At 32.4% G+C, this 17,867-nt stretch overlaps 2 protein-coding genes across 4 annotated transcripts in view; one reads left to right on the top strand and one right to left on the bottom strand.

Annotated features, from left to right (window-relative positions):
• ci (transcriptional activator cubitus interruptus) overlaps nt 1–10,645 on the top strand; it is a 68,558-nt gene extending 57,913 nt beyond the window's left edge. For 2 of the 3 annotated variants that reach the window (XM_089178914.1, XM_089178913.1), the window contains exons 3-12: nt 533–622; nt 3,605–3,802; nt 5,277–5,551; nt 5,651–5,902; nt 5,986–6,150; nt 6,247–6,411; nt 6,511–6,933; nt 7,026–7,556; nt 7,641–7,898; nt 7,978–10,645. In XM_089178914.1, the coding sequence (XP_089035040.1) occupies nt 533–622; nt 3,605–3,802; nt 5,277–5,551; nt 5,651–5,902; nt 5,986–6,150; nt 6,247–6,411; nt 6,511–6,933; nt 7,026–7,556; nt 7,641–7,898; nt 7,978–9,444 (3,824 nt within the window). In that variant the 3' untranslated portion in view covers nt 9,445–10,645. Of the gene's footprint in view, nt 1–532; nt 623–807; nt 1,755–3,604; nt 3,803–5,276; nt 5,552–5,650; nt 5,903–5,985; nt 6,151–6,246; nt 6,412–6,510; nt 6,934–7,025; nt 7,557–7,640; nt 7,899–7,977 lie in introns of those variants that run through there. The other variant, XM_089178915.1, reaches the window with a different exon arrangement.
• CenB1A (Centaurin beta 1A) lies at nt 3,950–17,846 on the bottom strand. Its single transcript, XM_089178916.1, is given in 13 exon segments — nt 3,950–4,414; nt 10,734–14,056; nt 14,133–14,253; nt 14,425–14,524; nt 14,589–15,510; nt 15,512–15,701; nt 15,788–15,894; nt 15,958–16,137; nt 16,199–16,843; nt 16,937–17,110; nt 17,208–17,266; nt 17,347–17,404; nt 17,494–17,846. Coding segments are annotated over 12 exon segments (2,778 nt in total). The 5' UTR covers nt 17,547–17,846; the 3' UTR covers nt 3,950–4,414; nt 10,734–13,887.
• Nucleotides 17,847–17,867: the final 21 nt, after the last annotated feature.

Genomic DNA, 17,867 nt, shown 5'->3' with positions numbered 1-17,867 from the left:
TAATTAGAAGGAGCTACGGCCCTCGGGGAATACGCACTTTCCTTTATTGTTCCTTGTCTCTGACAATTACTGTGGAAGATGTTTATAAACCTCTTCTCTTTCTTATTACAACATCTTTATTTGCACTTTACACTAACATTTCAAATGATTAATAATTAATTCATTCTACGAAATGATTAGTTGGATCAATTTTGATCGAGTTCTGTTCAATATCTCAAAGTACTTGGAACTTGACGAACGTAGACTTTGAAATCTCTCCTTGGTTACGCCTCTAGTTAAATTCTATCAAAAGGGCCCGCATTTCCGGCGGAAAATATATTCAATACTTCATACAAAGCGCTCTTGTTAAGGCTACTTCTTCTTCTTCTTCTTCTTCTTCTTCTGCATTCTCTCTTCTCTCTTGATACGGATCCATCTACCCGATGCTTCAAGATCTACTTCCCTTTTGTAAACAATGATGATACACGATATTGTTTTTTAAGTATAAAATCATTCGCTGTTATTAATCATGCTGTAATTTTGTATTTCGTAGGACTGGGTGGTTTGGGGCCAGAGTATATACTCCATGCAACAGGACCATCTAGTACACTAGCATCGTCAGAGTTTCCTTTTTCGATTGACGGTAAGAATATTATTTATAATAACAAAATATTTTAAATACAAATATGTGTGCCGATGATAATAATTTACAGTAATAATTACATCAGATATCATACTCCTTTTAATCAACGTAGACATATTCGGATTAAAAATAAAAGAGCAAAAAAGAGAAATATATTTAAAAATATTCAAATTGAATACAAATGATATTCTTACAACTTCATAAGGATGTATATTACATAATGAAAAGAGGTTTATGCATAAAAGCTTCTGGAATAAATGAATCGTGTTAAAAGGCCTTTTTTAACGGGCAATTTTATAAACCCGTAAAGATCAGGTTGGTTCTAAAAATTCAGAGCCCGTTCTATAATTCGACCGTTTCTACGAATAACCCCATGGAATTCGAGCTGGAAGTTAACCTTGCGTTGATCTATTCAATAGCGATGAAAAAATTCGATAAGGATAAGCGTAGAGAGCGATATTCGACACCGATATCTTGTTTCCCTCTTCACATGGATAGAAAAAGGATAAGAGGGGTGAAAGAATGAGACAGGAATAGGATGATCGTACTTGGGTCTTCTTTAACGGCTGCGATATCTTATCTCATTTTTTATAATCAATTTGAAAAAATGATCCAGTAAACGTACCGAGTAAATTTACGATCGATCAAGTAATTAACACAAGTTACATATCTCTTCGAAACTTTCTCTCTCGCTTAACCTTAAACATTTGATATAATTCCGAATTATCTTGAAACGATCTTTACCTTTCCTTTCTTTTCAAAAGAAAAACATACCTTGGAGATTGGTCAAGATAGAAGATAGGGAGAGAGAGAGAGATAGCATAGAGGATAACGAAAGTGGAATGTCTTCAAATTCTTGGAGTTTCGTCACGTTGTCGATCGCTACCAGGTTGGACACTTGCCAGTCGAGTCAAGCCGAAGCATGCTGTTTTGCGTGCGGAGGAATTATGTGTGCCAGCTAGCCGTAGGTGTAGTAGCGCTTAACAGCAGGTAGGAGATCGACCGGTTAGGAGGCCGAGAGGCTAAAAGACGACTGAAAGGGTAAACGGGGCCTCGTTAACCGCTACCTCTGCATAATTGAATCGACTCGGAGCGACATGACCTCATTAACACCTTAGCGCCTACCCTACAGGTTGTCTCACAATACTTCTTCTTCTACTCGATATCTACATATATCTTATCTTTCTTTATATAGAAAATATATAGAACTGAATTCAGTGTTACATTGTTGCTTTCCAATGACATTTCTAAATACTACATTTTTATATTTTGTGTTATATATATATTCACGTCAAACATTTTTTCCAGATTTACATGTGACATAATAAACCTTGTGGTATTATTTTGTGTGTGATTTTTATGTGAGAAAGTATTTTGTTCGAATAATGAAATGTTTGAAAATGAAACGATTGTTTTTAATTGACGTTAGTTTTATTATGAGAGAATTTGAAGAGACCTGTATAAACGTAGCATGCACCGCGTAGCAGAGTAGGATCGGGTTGAACCGCGTCGATCGGAGTGGCCGATTGCACCAATTTACATGTCTCAATCCCATGTTCCCTTCGCGAGAAAGAGAAAAGAGCGGCGACTTACCGAGCCCCGTGTAGGCCTCATGGGATATCCTCGCATATCCTGGTCGAGAGGCACGATCTCATGCAAGAAAGACAGAGAGAAGAAAGATAGAAAGAAAAGAAAACCTAACAGAAGGTTCATTCGCATATTCATTAATCTCCGTTGGAACTTCTACAGCGACAAAGGGTCCAACGTAAAGGGTCTTACTCTGAGAATTGATAAGATAAGGGATACTAGTTTTTAGGCGAGAAAAAACAAACTTTGCAAACAAACGAATTTTTGATTGATTTTAACTTTGTATTTAACTTTTCATATTATTCATAAGAAGAAGTACGAATGTTTGTGATAGATTAAAAAAATGAAATATTGTGTCGAACATCCAAGTAATATATCTGACAAGGTTGACTTTATAGGAAGCAGCTCGTTTCGTTAAATTAACGCTCATGACACGCTCGATCGAGATGAAATAAGAAGAAACAAAGAGAAAAAAGAAAAAAAAAAGAGAGAAAAATGATTCCTTTGAAGTGGCAAAAGGGAAAGAAGATACGACGGTTAAAGGGCCATTCGCCTTAACATGATGTTGAAGAGACAGAGAAACGTAGCGCCGAATACAGTACCTTTCCGTCTTTTCCATTCGTTGTTGTTACTCCCCGTAAATTGGATCAACGGTCGAATTAATAACCTACGAAAGGATAAAAGATCGTTCTGGCGCATGGTGGCTTGGTTTTGCGGAATGGGAGAAGGACTAAGTAAAACAGAAAGAAAGAGAAATTGCACGGGAGAAGATGAGGGAGGCAAGAAAAGAAGCATAACTACCAAGCCACGAGTAACTCTATACCTGTTGTGCGTGAACGAGCGATCAACCAAGTGGAAAGCCAGGAGAAAGAAAGAAGAGGTTCCTTCTTCGTGATTCCCTTCTTTCTATATAGGGTTGCTCGTGGTCGAGAAGCAACAAGAGAGAAAGAGAGATAAAAGGAGTGGTTTTATCTTGCGGAATACGCGTGTATGAGAGAGAGAGAGAGAGAGAGAGAGAGAGAGAGAGAGAGAAAGAGAAAGAGAAAGAGAGAAAGAAAGAGTAGATGGAATCAAAAAGAAGAGGAGAAGAAAGAGGAGGGATGTATGGAAGTAAAACGTATAACCAACGATAGTGTACGTACAAGAAAGCCGCCACCGCGGCTTTAAGAAAGTGGTTTGTCGTTTGGGCTGCGGTCGAAAGCAAATCGCTGCTAAATCGTTCAACCCGCAAGATCAGCCCTCTTCTTCTTTACCTTTTATATACTCTTACCTTCCCGATTACTCACTGATTTCAATATTGTAGCATATTATGTTATTTACAATGTTGTTTACAATGAATATAATTATTATGATTTGTATTAAAAAATGTAGAAATATAAATAATTTTGGTTACAGTTTCAGCGTCATCGAGATTAGGAAGTCCAAGAGCATCGGCTATTAGAGCTAGCCGGAAACGAGCTCTAAGTAGTTCACCATATTCCGATCGCTTCGACATCGACAGCATGATTAGATTCAGTCCAAATAGTTTAGCGTCCATCGTCAATGGTTCGAGAAGTAGCAGTGCAAGTGGCAGTTATGGTCACTTATCGGCCGGTAAGATATTTTACTCCTATGATTTTCTAGTTTTTTCTCCTATCATCTTTCACGATGACGTTAATTATATCTTTTAACAAAATGAGCAAAATATAGTATATAAAGACATATATACATTATATACTAGGTAGATAAAATCTCTTGAAAGAAGGCAAATAGAAGAAATTTATTTGAGAAATTAAAGCTTCCTTGTCATCGTAATAATCATCCATGCTTTTAATGTTGTTGAACGATATATACATTGCCGTTGCATGTGATCGAGATGCAGTAGCAGTAAATTGAGGTTCTGGCCTCGCATGAAGACATTATACAAGTGGATTACGACCGGTATATGTGTATAGTAGTAGTAGTAGTAGTAGTAGTAGTTGGTAGTAGTAGGTAGCAGTACCTAACTATATACGGTAGAGAGTCAAGTGCTTACCCCAAATCGGGCCCACCTTGCTCGCGAATTAAGGGCCATCTGTAATTTGCGATTAAATGAAGTTATTAACGAATTTAAAATTCAAGAAGCGTAGCACGTCGATCGTTCTCCCTCTTGCGTGGCACTTACAAAGGCAGGAACGTTCACTTTTTAAATTTACCTTCGAAGCACGCTTCGAGTTGTTGGAGCTTCTGAAAATAAAACAAAAGAATATTAAAAAATACAAAAAGAACAAATTTGTAAGATAAATTGTAAGTAAGATTTACAATATGTATTATTTGAATTTTTCATCATAATACCATTTGTATTAACATCGTTTCAAAAGCATTCACGCGTTAGGAATGAAAATAATATCACGTTGGTCTACAAGTGGAAAGCACTAAATGCATTTCTAATCCCTCTCACGTTTTATTCACAGACAAGATGAACATATTAATCGTCGAGGTTACTTACGGAATTAGCTAAGCATGCAACGACAATATTATGTATTGCATTCGATACATTAAATGCTTAAATAATTAGACGATTTTTCTTTAAATAGATATTATCCCGATAAAAGTGACGTGTGTTTAAATAACGTTCCTGTCGATATTATAATATAAAGGATATTCCGTGTTTTACAACTCGATCATTTTCACACGATCATTATCGAAAGACGACTATTCATCGTCTATTCAAGTAAGACAGAAGCTACGAACAAAATCATTCTGTATCTGCACGCTTCGCGTGATCTTTAAACAACCTTACAAGAGACCGGAGACCGACAATTAAAATGCATGCTAAGCCTACGTGCCGGAAGTTAGCTTTGTCGTGATGAGACTGTCAACAGAATGGACGTAGACCGATTTCGATGATTATCTTCCTCTATCGTCCGTCAATTTGTGCAAAGTACTATTTTTTCTATCATCCTTTATTTTTATTTTATTTATTACAAATAATTTCTATATAAAAATGATTTTTTTCATGATCATTTATTTCCTTACAATATAATTGATTAATATATTTTGTCTATAAAGAATATTTGAATGAATTCCAATGGGTGTATTGTTATAGCGATGAGCCCAGCGTTAGGTATGCACCCTGGCATGGCGCCTCATTTGCAGCAGCTTCAGGCACACCTTTTGAGAAGCGCCGCCGCGGCGGCTCTTTTGCCTCACACGCATCCTTTGCAACCGCCTGCACCACCGCCATTGCCTCCACACCCTCATTCTCACCCTCATGCTCACGGTCTTTCGTCTCACTCGCAACTTTATTCTTGTGTACCACCTCATTCTACGGCATCGACAACGACCCTTCCTCCTCATGAAGGATTATCACTAAAGAGTGAGGTATATATACAAATGTTTATACTTATTTATATACCAATATAATATATACCATATTCATCACTCAAAATAAATAATAATCAATATCATTATTTTGTGTAGAATGCAGAATCCTGTAGAAAAGCTTCGGAAACAACTTCAAAATCAATTACCGCGGAGGCAGACACGTCTTCGAGAAGAACGTCTACCAAGGTAAAAAGAGAACCAGCAACTACAACCACCAATACAACGACCACCGCTCCTCCGAACCATCCTCAAGGACTTAGTCCTAGCGAGGATCTTCGAGATGAGCCTGGTGACTTCATTGAAACGAATTGTCATTGGAGGGACTGCGACCTTGAATTTCCAACTCAGGTTATAAATGCCTTCCCTTATCTTTTCACTTTCACGATATGAAGAATTGTTTTCATTGATTTTGTTCTTGTTACACTCAACAGGATAATCTTGTAAAGCATATAAACAACGATCATATACATGCTAATAAAAAGAACTTTGTTTGTGGTTGGGAGGAATGCTCAAGAAAGGAAAAACCGTTTAAGGCACATTACATGCTAGTGGTACATATGAGAAGGCACACAGGTGAAAAACCTCACAAATGTACGGTATGTAGATATTAATATATTTGCTTGATATAAATATACAATCAAATTTGTTGGAAATTTGATTTGTTTTTTAATTGAATTAATTTATCCTTACAGTTCGAAGGTTGTTTCAAGGCATACTCGAGACTGGAGAACTTAAAAACTCATTTGAGATCTCATACAGGTGAAAAGCCATACACCTGCGAATATCCAGGTTGTAGCAAAGCTTTTAGCAATGCTAGCGACCGAGCGAAACATCAAAACAGGACGCATTCGAACGAGGTAAATTAGTATTTCCACTAAGAAATAAATTTCTTTTTTAAACTTAGCATTTGTGTGTGTGTGTGTTGATCCGTGTGATAATAAATATTGTTCTTGTAGAAACCGTACGTTTGTAAAGCACCCGGCTGCACAAAAAGGTACACGGACCCTTCCTCTTTGAGGAAACACGTAAAGACAGTCCACGGTGCGGAATTTTATGCCAATAAAAAACATAAAGGTGGTGGCGGAGATGGTGGTGGAAGCGATGAAGCAGGTGCAGGAGGACATAGTCCTAGCAGAAGCGAAGATTTGCATCCAAAGACACCGAGTTTATCGAGCCCTAGCATCAAATCTGAGAGCGAGGCTAATAGTCCACCTGGAATGATGCAACAACAAGGAAGTCCCCTTATTGGAGGTTGTAACGATGAAGTGACTGGTGTAGGTACTCTTACTAATGACGGACCTAATCTTTCGGAAGAACCATGGACCGAAGAACCTGACGATTTAGACATTGCCGATCTTCCAATTGCTCTTCGTGCTATGGTAAACGAGATCTTCAATCAGAACAACGTTATCATTTTTCTTGAACCTATCATTTGAATCGTCAATTCTTCAAATAGTATTATTATTTGCAGGTTGGTGGAATAGAATCTCATCAGCAGCAACAAGTAGCGACAGCTAATTCGAGGAATCGAATGAAGGGAAGATTGAATGCCAAGGGTGTACCAACGCTTTCGGTTAGCGTGTCCGGTATGAGACGTGGCATTGGGGCACAGAGTAATATCGGAGACTTGAACAGGAGGATCACAGATTTAAAAATGGAAGGTGGTGTTCCAGCTCGTCAAACGAGCTTATCGGATTTACAACTTAGATTGCAACCTTTGAGCGAACCTCGGAGAGATAGCAACAGTACTGTTAGTACGTATTATGGCAGTATGAAATCAGCCGATTTTGGTAGTAGAAGAAGTAGTCAGGCTAGTGGTATTAGTGCTGTAAGAACTGGACCTAATGGACCAGGGAGTTTTTACGATCCTATTAGTCCTGGTACTTCTAGAAGAAGTAGTCAAATGAGCACAACGTCTGGTAGAATTAATCCTCCAAGCCATATACAAGGACAATATTCTACCAGTAATCTAGTTCTACAAACGAGAAACATGTCATTGCAGGTATTATTTCAATTAATATTAATTATTTCACTTTAGAGAAAAAATGTTGTATATATATATATTAAACAAATGTTATTAATACAGGGTATCCAAGGTAAACCAAACGATTGGAATAATCCTAGTGAACATTGTACTCAACCTTCCGGTGATCGACGAATGTCTGAACCTGCAAGAGGACATCAGACACATAGAACGTCTCCACCTATGCCTCCGAGACCAAGATCAGCTCAATTACCAGAACTTCATCCAAATCAAGAAGTTATTTTGGATGAAGTTGGGGAAGGTGAAATGGTGGAAAATAAACTCGTCATTCCAGACGAAATGATGCAATATCTGAATCAAGTAAGTTAATCTAGTTTTTTTTTTTCTATAGAGTATCTATGTAAATACTTTTATTTAAGGGATTATTTATAATTCACAGGTACAAGCAGGTGGAAATCAAAACAATTATAGGAGCAGTCCTCTACCTATTTGTCAATCACCGATATGTACAAATCACTTACATTATCAACGACAGATGCAACCTGCTTGTAATTACAATCAAACGCATCAACAAAATTGTTATTCGGCTCAGCAGTCTTCCCAACAATCTTGCCTTAATTATCAAAATACTTCTCCTATTCCATACAATCAATGCCCAAGCTCTCGACCTACTCATCCCTCTTCCCAGTACTGTCCACCTCCTCCCAATTATGCATCTCAACCAGTTTCAGCACAAATGGCGAGTCCTGCAAGTGGTCAAGTAATGTCACCAGGGTCTCACTATGCTCCTAGTCATATAAGTGATCAGCCACTAACTTCCCCGGCAGCTGGTGCTTTGGCACCACAACATACATCACAAAATATGTTACAAAATTCAGCTCAACTTACAAGAAATTGCTCTCAAAATCACATGTACCATAATTATTATCCCAATCATGGTTGTCAAGTACAGTTAAATTCCAATTGCAATCGCACCGCGGGCAATCAAACGAACCATCATTCCAATCAAACATGTGTATCAGCCAATCATACGTCGATGGGCCAACAATCGTGTATGCAAACACGTTCAAATGTTAATTGTCAACAATCGATTCCACACTGTACGCAGCAAGCAATGCTATCTGGTCAATCTAATATAAACCATCCTAATTCACAATGTGCTCAAACGACTAATCAATGTTTAACAAGGCCGGTGGTAACACCTAATAGTCAAATGACGAGTTTACATATGGATCAGCAAACTGGAAACACTAATCAGTGTACATTAATGTCACCACATTGTTCGCAAATGAATGTTACAAATCAAACTAAAGTTATGAATAACATGAGCGGATTACAGGAATGTCAGCAACAACCACAAACGGCAAACTCCTGCATTCAAATCCAAACGTGCATTCATCCAAATAGTGGCCATCATCAAAATATTACAAATGATAATTCAATGCCTAAGAGAACATCCCCACAGTTGTGTAATGCATTACAAAGTAATGGTAGGATGCAACAACAACAAATTTGTGGCCACGGTTGTCAGATGCGATCTAATCCTCCTAATAATCATCAATATAATTGCAATTGTCAGTGGGGTTATGGAGAACAATGTTATCAAGAACAGGGTGGCACGAATTTGTTAGAGATACAATGCAAAGATATAAGCCAATCACAACAAGGTTCTCCGGCTAAACCACCGCAAGGTATGAGACAAGATTCTTACAGGAGAACATTAGAGTATGTACAGCAATGCAGAAATTGGTCTGGCAATATGCACGAGACCAGTGTATCAAGTTCTACTCATCCTATATCTTTGCCACAACCATTACCAGCTAGCGCAAATATGGTTGTTAATGACATGACGTCATCTTTAAGCTCTTTACTAGAGGAGAATAGGTACTTGCAAATGATACAATGAATTCATTTGCATCACGAAAGTATTTACGATAAATTTTACAATTATCGCGGATAATATCACCTTCTTTTATAATTGATCGACTTTATGATGTATTTAAGTGCCTTTAATGAGTGCTGTTTGATACATTACATGTGCCTTAATAGTTCATTATACTTTTTCTATGATATTCTCTCTAGAATATTACATTTTACACAAGTATTTTATAAGAGGAAATGTATTTTTTACAAAGAATATGCATTATATATATATCTTCTATAGATTGATTCTTTTGTACTATTTACACTCACACACACACGCACATATATATATATATATTTGTAGGTATTTACTGTAGTAAAACAATTAGTTAATCTATTCGACTGCGCTATGTGCTTTAAGCCATATCACGATTTTTGTAGATATTATCGTACGATTACACATTTTATACAAGTACTGATTATTGAAAGTGTGCCAATTATATACTTTGTTTTTTTTAATCATAATTTTATCCGTTTAGTTCTCTGACGAATAGTGCAAAATGTGCACTGTGATATAAAGAATTTGGGATAATTTCTTAGCGTCTGAATGATAAAAACAATAATATTTCTCTTACCAAACAACTTTTGATTCTAATTAAAATAAATCACTGCAATGACATATTACATATATATGAATGATTTAATTTTGATGCAAATTGAATTTTGTAAAAAGAAAAAAAGGAGCCAACGCTAGATTTAAACAAATGTAGATAAAAAATAGTGGAAAATAGAATTGTAAGTGTAAACAATGTGAAAAAAAAAAATACACTTTTTGGTATGATGATATAGAAGTATGAGTGATAAGATAGGTTTATTACTTTTTTTTCATTTTTTGTTTTTTCATCAAGATTTTTGTGTAAAGATATTTAACTTTAATTCATAGTCATCTAAATTAAATCTTTTGGATTAACCGATTGAGATAAGAAAGAGTGCCTTTAAAAATCATGAAGAATATTGTCGAGTTAAAAACGCTTCGATATGGCGTATTTAAAATATGTTTTTGTTATGCAAACATTTTTTAATGAATTTTATTAATCTTTTATACAAAACTACAAAAAGAGTTTCTTGTGAATACTATACATACCTATCGTATACATATATAGTAATTAAAATATAAGAACAAAAGGTTTTAAAGCCCAATATAATTGTTGATTATTTGACGAATAAATAAGTTTTCTAAATTATTTATAATTTTTCCTCTTTTATAACCAATAATTATGCAACTTTAAGAAATTTTATTTCTATAAATATGTAATATTAATCATTCATTACCTTTATGATCCATCGGATAAGATTTTTCAAATGAATTTATTAATATAAATAAATAATAACACTGTTCATTTCTTTAATGCGAATAATAAAATAATAAAATAATATATATGAAATGAATATTAAAACTGAACAAATTTTGATAAACTTCACTTGGAAATGTAAATAATAACAGAAAAACACTTTTATCAAATACTATTACTTTTAAAAAAGATGTCTTATGCATTTGCACTAGATGGCGCATCGTACTGTATCGATGAATCGATATATAATACATATGCTAGTATCGATAAATTCCCGCTAAAATTTGAATTAATCGAATATTATTAATTTAAAATGATCATTATAATAAATTGTTATTGAATGAATATCGAATATGAATATATTTCAAAATTATTAGTAAGTTACATGGAGCAGAATAGAACATAATTTATAACAGATTTATCTCAGATGTTAACAATACATATACTAGGAAAATGATATAATTTATGATCAATTATTTCATTTTGATTGATAACATATTTTTATTATTAATATATTTCATCGAGGATATGAAAATAAAATTTGAGTCTGATAATTAAATTTACTAGTATATGTAACTAATAGTTAAGTCATATTAATAATTATATCTAGTTTCATATCTTTATTTTACTCGTAATAATTAAGTATATGAATGTATTATATATCACCATATGAATTAGATACTATTAAAAAATAAGACAAAAATTATTAATAATCTGAATCGTTTTATATAGGCTGTAGAAGTTTGTATACAATATTATACACTGAATAATTATTATATCTTACTAATAACAATCTGTTTGTTCATATATATCTATATATATATATATAGCCGTAATATTTATTATTATAAATTATCAGATGTTTGTTTCCATGTAACAGCAAGTTTATACATAAAGATTTATAATATACAGATCTTTGCAAAAAGGCAGTATCAACATTCATTGAAGAAGAGATTGTGTACATTAATATATCAGTCACGTATCAAAATTATAATAAGTTGTTTATAAAATGTCATAAAATTTTTAATATAAAGATAATTGAAATATATATATTTATATATATATATATATATATATATATTTCAATTGAAATATATGCATATATATCTTCTTAATTAGGCTGTTTTCGAATTTGTAATGTGTACAAATTATAATGTAATGTGTATGAAATAATTATATTGCCATTGAAAATAATTTTCTTATAGTTATATTTTGTTGTTGTTGTTGTTGCTTTTGTGAAAATAGTCACAGAAGACTTTTATCTCGTGTAAAAAGATAAAAAAGATATTTTTGAAACAACGATGGTGGCTTTGGCCTATTGTTTTAAACTGTAAACTCTGCCGTAGATTTTGGATTATTGATCCTACAAATGTTCTTTATTTATGTATAATAGTATCTTATTGTTATTATTCTTACTTTATCTTTTCTATAAGAAAGACAGAGAGAGAGATTTTCTATATTGTAGATCTCAAAATAATGATACTTTAATAGAATCAAAAGGTAACTATCACTAATCGCGTTTGCGTCTTATGTTAAACATTTTATAGTAAACATATACAATAAAAGTAAAGGTATAACATAACTTGAGAGCATAGTATTAAAATATCAGGTACCTTTATACGATGCGTACCTTTAGATGTAATTAAAATTTTTTTATCGATTTTTCATTATATTTTTTTTAGTATATTTTTTTTTTTATAAATTTCGATTATGTATATTACGAATAGCAAAGCGTTCTTTTTAAAAGAATTTTAATTTAAAGGAATGTTGTATCAAATATATACTGTATTAGAAAATATTATTTTAACATAATGTTTATAAAATATATCATACATGGAGTATAAAAATTAATTAAAAAAAAAAAAAAAAAAAGAAACAAAATAGTACGCATTACTAGCAAAAATGAATTGGAGAGAAATTCTTTATGGAAATTATTATAACAGTTTGAATATAAAATCGCAAATAGTAGAAATGTCAAAGTATTCAAGATATAAATAAAATATAAATTAAGTGATATGATATATAAATCATAAGTAATCAATAAAATCTTACTATATGATTTAGATGGTTAAGATAATGTAAGTACTTTTTAAAAAATACATACACACTTAACAATTATATGTTCTTATATGAGCATACAATATATATATCTATTACAGTATGAGTTTTATTCGTTCGATATATTTTTAATTGGAATTTATTAATAAGGAAGACTATATTAAAATATTCGAATATATAGTATCAGATCCATAATTTAGTGTACAAGTACGCAAACTTTTGGCATCTTGTTTAGAATGCACACACATACTTGATTATGTATTAATTCATATGCAAATGAATTATGAATTAATAATAATCCTAACGCGCAAATAATGATCTTTTATTTTTAATAATATCTATAACTAAATATCAATAAAATTCATTTTCATGTAATACTGTACTATAATCAGTATAATTTTTTAATATATATATATATATATATATATATATATATATATATATATATATATTTATCTATCTATAGATTAGAAGATAGTAACATGCATATAAACTATGCATTTATATATGATATCAATAGCAAACATAGGACAATAAATTTATCAAACTTAATTCTATGTATCATTACAGCATTAAGCATAAAAATAGTAAATAACAAATAATCGTTTATACAATGCAGTTTTGATTACTCGTTACTTTCAACATTAACAATATATTAGGTACTGATAGATAGGCTTTCTTTCATACTTTTTAACTGCATAATGTGTATATATAAATGATAGACCACATGCTTTTTAAAATTCTTATATGTTTTATATGTTTATAGAAGAAACAAAATGTTTTATTTTCATAATTTAAAACAAATTAATATTATATAAATTTGATACCCATTTCTATGTTTATATGATTTGAAAATCTCAGGTACCAATATAAACGGTTCGTTAATTTGTCATTCATCATTGGTTTCTTTTTTATGCATAGTTACTTTCTTCTTATTAATATGTAAGAGATAAAAACATTTATATTTTATTTATACTTACGCGCTTTCTACGTTTTATTCGCATTACCCTGCAAACTGAAAGATAAATTGTTTTTTTTATATATCCATTCTTTCCACCTGGGAACTTCAGTTTTTTTCATTCGGGTGTATGTGGAATATTGCTACTTTCATTTCGTCGTTGTAACCGTTCTGGATGCGAACAAGCTAACTGACTAAAATCACGGACAACATCGTTAAATGTTTCATCCCCTGTAACACCTATTTCAGAATCTTTCATTTCTTCATTTAACAATCCAAGTCGCAACCTAAAAAGCACATAATAATAATAATAATAATAATCATATAAATCAAATGTTTATTTAGAAATATATTTATACTTACAAGGTAACAATATCAGCATTAGCTTCCTTTACTGCAATTGACAAAGGCTTTATACCACTTTCATCTTCAATATGTTGATCCGCACGGTGTTTTAATAGCAAACAGACTTGGGCCGTATGTCCTAATTTATATATTAAAATGATTTATTAAATATTTACTAGATATATTTATTATGTAGGATGATAAAGAAGGGTCCAATATTTGAAGGGTTTATTCAACAAGAGTAAAAAATAATTAAGTCTTACACAACAATTTTTGTATCACCCTGTATATGTATAGTTAAATAACAAACCTAATTCTGTAGCTAAGTATAAAGGTGTTTTTCCATCTGCATCTTGACAATTGATACGAGCACCATTTAATAGAAGGTATTCGCAAGACATTACAGAACCCTACATAAATAAACATTATTCGACTATTCATCAATATTGAATGTAATGAACTAATTATACATACACTTATTATAGCTTGATGCAAAGCTGTACGGCCTCTATCATTAAAATTTGACCATAATTTGTCTGCTCCGGCAGCTAAAGCAGCACACATAACAGGTAAATTGTGCGCAGCTGCTGCTTTGTAAAGTAACATTTCGGGATGTAAATTTTCAATGTCTTCTTCGTCAGCAAACTCTTCATCTTCCCCAGCTGTTGAATCTTGATCCGAACTTAATTCTAAACTACCATCAATCATTGATTTTGGTAAATCACAACCAAACATCAATACATCGGATAGCATAATCTTCTCAGTTTTTTGTATTTCCGAACCATTGTTTTTATTGCTCGGTATGTCGTTTATATCAGAGGTAATATTATCACACGCATTGACACTTTCTTCGAATTTCGTAACATCAGTTTTAAGTACTTCTTCGTTGCTTGATGATGACTCCGAATGAATGATTTTGCATAGACTATTATTTTCATTAACATCGTTATGCATTGGAGTCAATATTTTTGTATATAGGGTTGAACTATTTTTTACATCGACATTTGAATTCTCAGATTTTATAGAAACTATATCAGTTTTTTGCGATATTGATTTTTCAACAGAATTTAAACTTTCTATTGATGTATGTTTACTATCATCTGAACTTGAACACAAGGCTCCCTTGGAAGAATTCAAAATAGTCTTATTTCGGTTTAAAGAATCAAGATCATAACTGCGTGGTCTACGACGTAATTTACGGACACTCCATTTACGAAAATGTTTTTGTTCTTGATTAGGTGAATGATCATTTGTAATAATATTAGATAGAGGTTTCACGAACATACGATCAACATATTTTGCTCTTATCCATGCTTCACGTATATTACTAGAAAAATCAAGACAATTATTTTTACAATGAAATTTGATAGTAATGTAGAAAAAGTACAATTTCAATGTTATACCTGTTACACTTTGGTGTAGCTTTAATCATATTCGGAGGAATTGGTAATGCTTCGTACACGTTGTTTACTACAGTATTACCTAATTCTGCCATAACTTTTAATATTTCTGGTTCCCAATCGTCTAATGTTAAAGAACGTACTTTGCTGTAATGAACTCCAAGGCTTCTATGTACACCAGAACATTCTATGTGTAAGAACAAAATATGCATTAATTATATATGCATATATTTCGAATATAATTCAATTATATTTCTTATAAATGAAATTTACCTATACAAAGTGTAATGCCTAGGTTAATACTAGCCCATCTTGGATTTGATCCTTCGCAATCGCAGCAAACATCATTTCCAGAAATTTTTAATAGCTGTTCCCATACTCTAAAAAAACAAAGTAATGTATTAGAAGTTTTTTTTTGCTTATTCTATAAATATATTATTTACCTCGATTTAGGTTTAGGTGGTGGCCGTGTAGAACATTTAATATCTCTTAACTGTAGTTCTTGAGAACTAGTAGTAGATAAAGTACCCATTCCTCTTTGAATAGCAGCACCAATAGCTTGTTGCATAGCAGTTACCCATGCTAGATATGCTTCTTCGCTATCAGCTTGTAGCATATGACTCCTACATTGAAATATAAAATGGTAGAGAAATTGAATAAGAATTTATTAGATTATTGTCTTACTTGGTTGGACTTAGTACTTCAAAACAGTTTCGTCTATCACAATCTACTACAGGTTTGACGGTACAAAGACGTAAATCTTCTTCCATGACAGTATAATCATCATCACCAGTTCGTTTTCTATAGACAAGTTGATGATCTCTCAAACAGAACCATCTTCTGTTCCATGTTTTAAATGCATTACTTGTTCTTTTAAATAAATAACCTTCCATTTTTGGATTGCCAAGTACAGGCGAAGGAGTTAGATCTCTATTAGTAACGTAAATATGTCTGTTCTCCATCTCCTTTTCAAGTTTGTTCGAGTCATCTCTCATTCTAACAAGATCTTCGCTAAGATCTTTTAAAAATGGATCTAAGTCTTGGCCAAGATCGCTACCTTGATGGTAATAAGTTATACAAGCATGCATATAAGTTAATAGAGAGCCCAATATTTCATGTCGCTTGCGTGTTTGTATCATCGTTAATGCATGAACGTAATCTAAAGCAGTATGACGAAAGCATGATCTAGTAGCTGATAGAATGTTTGAAGTTTCCTCATATTCCGTGGGTCGTGATTTTGGAACTTGTGAATTACGATTTAATGCTATGTCTAAATCTGTAGATATTTTTTCAAAATAATGACGTGTTTCCTTAACCCTTTTGATATCACTGTTAAATCGAATTAAATGAAATAAATAGTTCTACACGTTAATAATAATAGTAAGGAATATACAATTATACAATTAAAACACATAAATTTACCTTTTCATAAATGTATTCAGATCTTTAATGATAGTTCTAGATGCTTGATCTAACAATATACTGTGAAACTTGTTCATTTCTTGCATAGAATGTATTAACTTATTTAAAAATGCCATTATTTCTGGATCGTTACTAAAATATAACGATAAGTCCCATAAGCTGTTGGCGAATTGGCTGAAATATTAAATCAATTTTATATAAACGATATTGTAAAAATACACAAATCTATAAAGCGTCATATGTTCAATCACACTACGTTGTGCTAAGATACCTTTGTTGTCCGACAAAAGCTTTTCCAGTATCAATCATCATGCTACAGTTCTTTAATACCTATGATACATAAACAATGATCATTCAAAGTTATGTTTCTTTAAAGAATGCAATATTAACGTGATCAAATTTATTGTTACCTTGTCTAGTTTTTGTTCCAAAATATCTATGTTGTTCTCAACTTCTTCTATGCAAGATCTAATAAAAAAAAAAAAAAAAAAAACATTTAAACAATGGATGTGTATGATTCCTTAAATATATGTAGTTAATTAAAATATAATTCTTACCGAAATTTTGGCGTGTCTCGCAAACACTCCTCGAATTCTATCAAAGGCTTCATTTTAAAAGTATTATGTATATAATGTGTGTATTATGTGCGTGTGTGTGTATGTGTTAAATGTTAATAAGAAGTTTTGTTCAACGAAATATAATCTCAAGATTGGTGTCTTTCACAATTTTCCATTAATATTAAATTTTCTATAGAAGAAAAAAAATGTTAACAATTATAATTATTATGTTTTCAACAAATATCAATGAACAACAGATTCTCCATTTTTCTGTCAAATACTGTGAACGAGTTAGAGAAAAGTGCAACTTTCGGTCTTCCAGTGTTGACAACCTACGTAATCCTGCGAAAGTGCATGTGCATAGATACAAAAGA

Source organism: Polistes dominula, unplaced genomic scaffold, assembly GCF_049000335.1.
Source record: "Polistes dominula isolate Pdom_NZ unplaced genomic scaffold, Pdom_raw_medaka contig_18, whole genome shotgun sequence".
NCBI lineage: Eukaryota > Metazoa > Arthropoda > Insecta > Hymenoptera > Vespidae > Polistes > Polistes dominula.
Note: the sequence above shows the minus strand (reverse complement) of the source record. Positions and strands in the feature narration are given on the sequence as shown.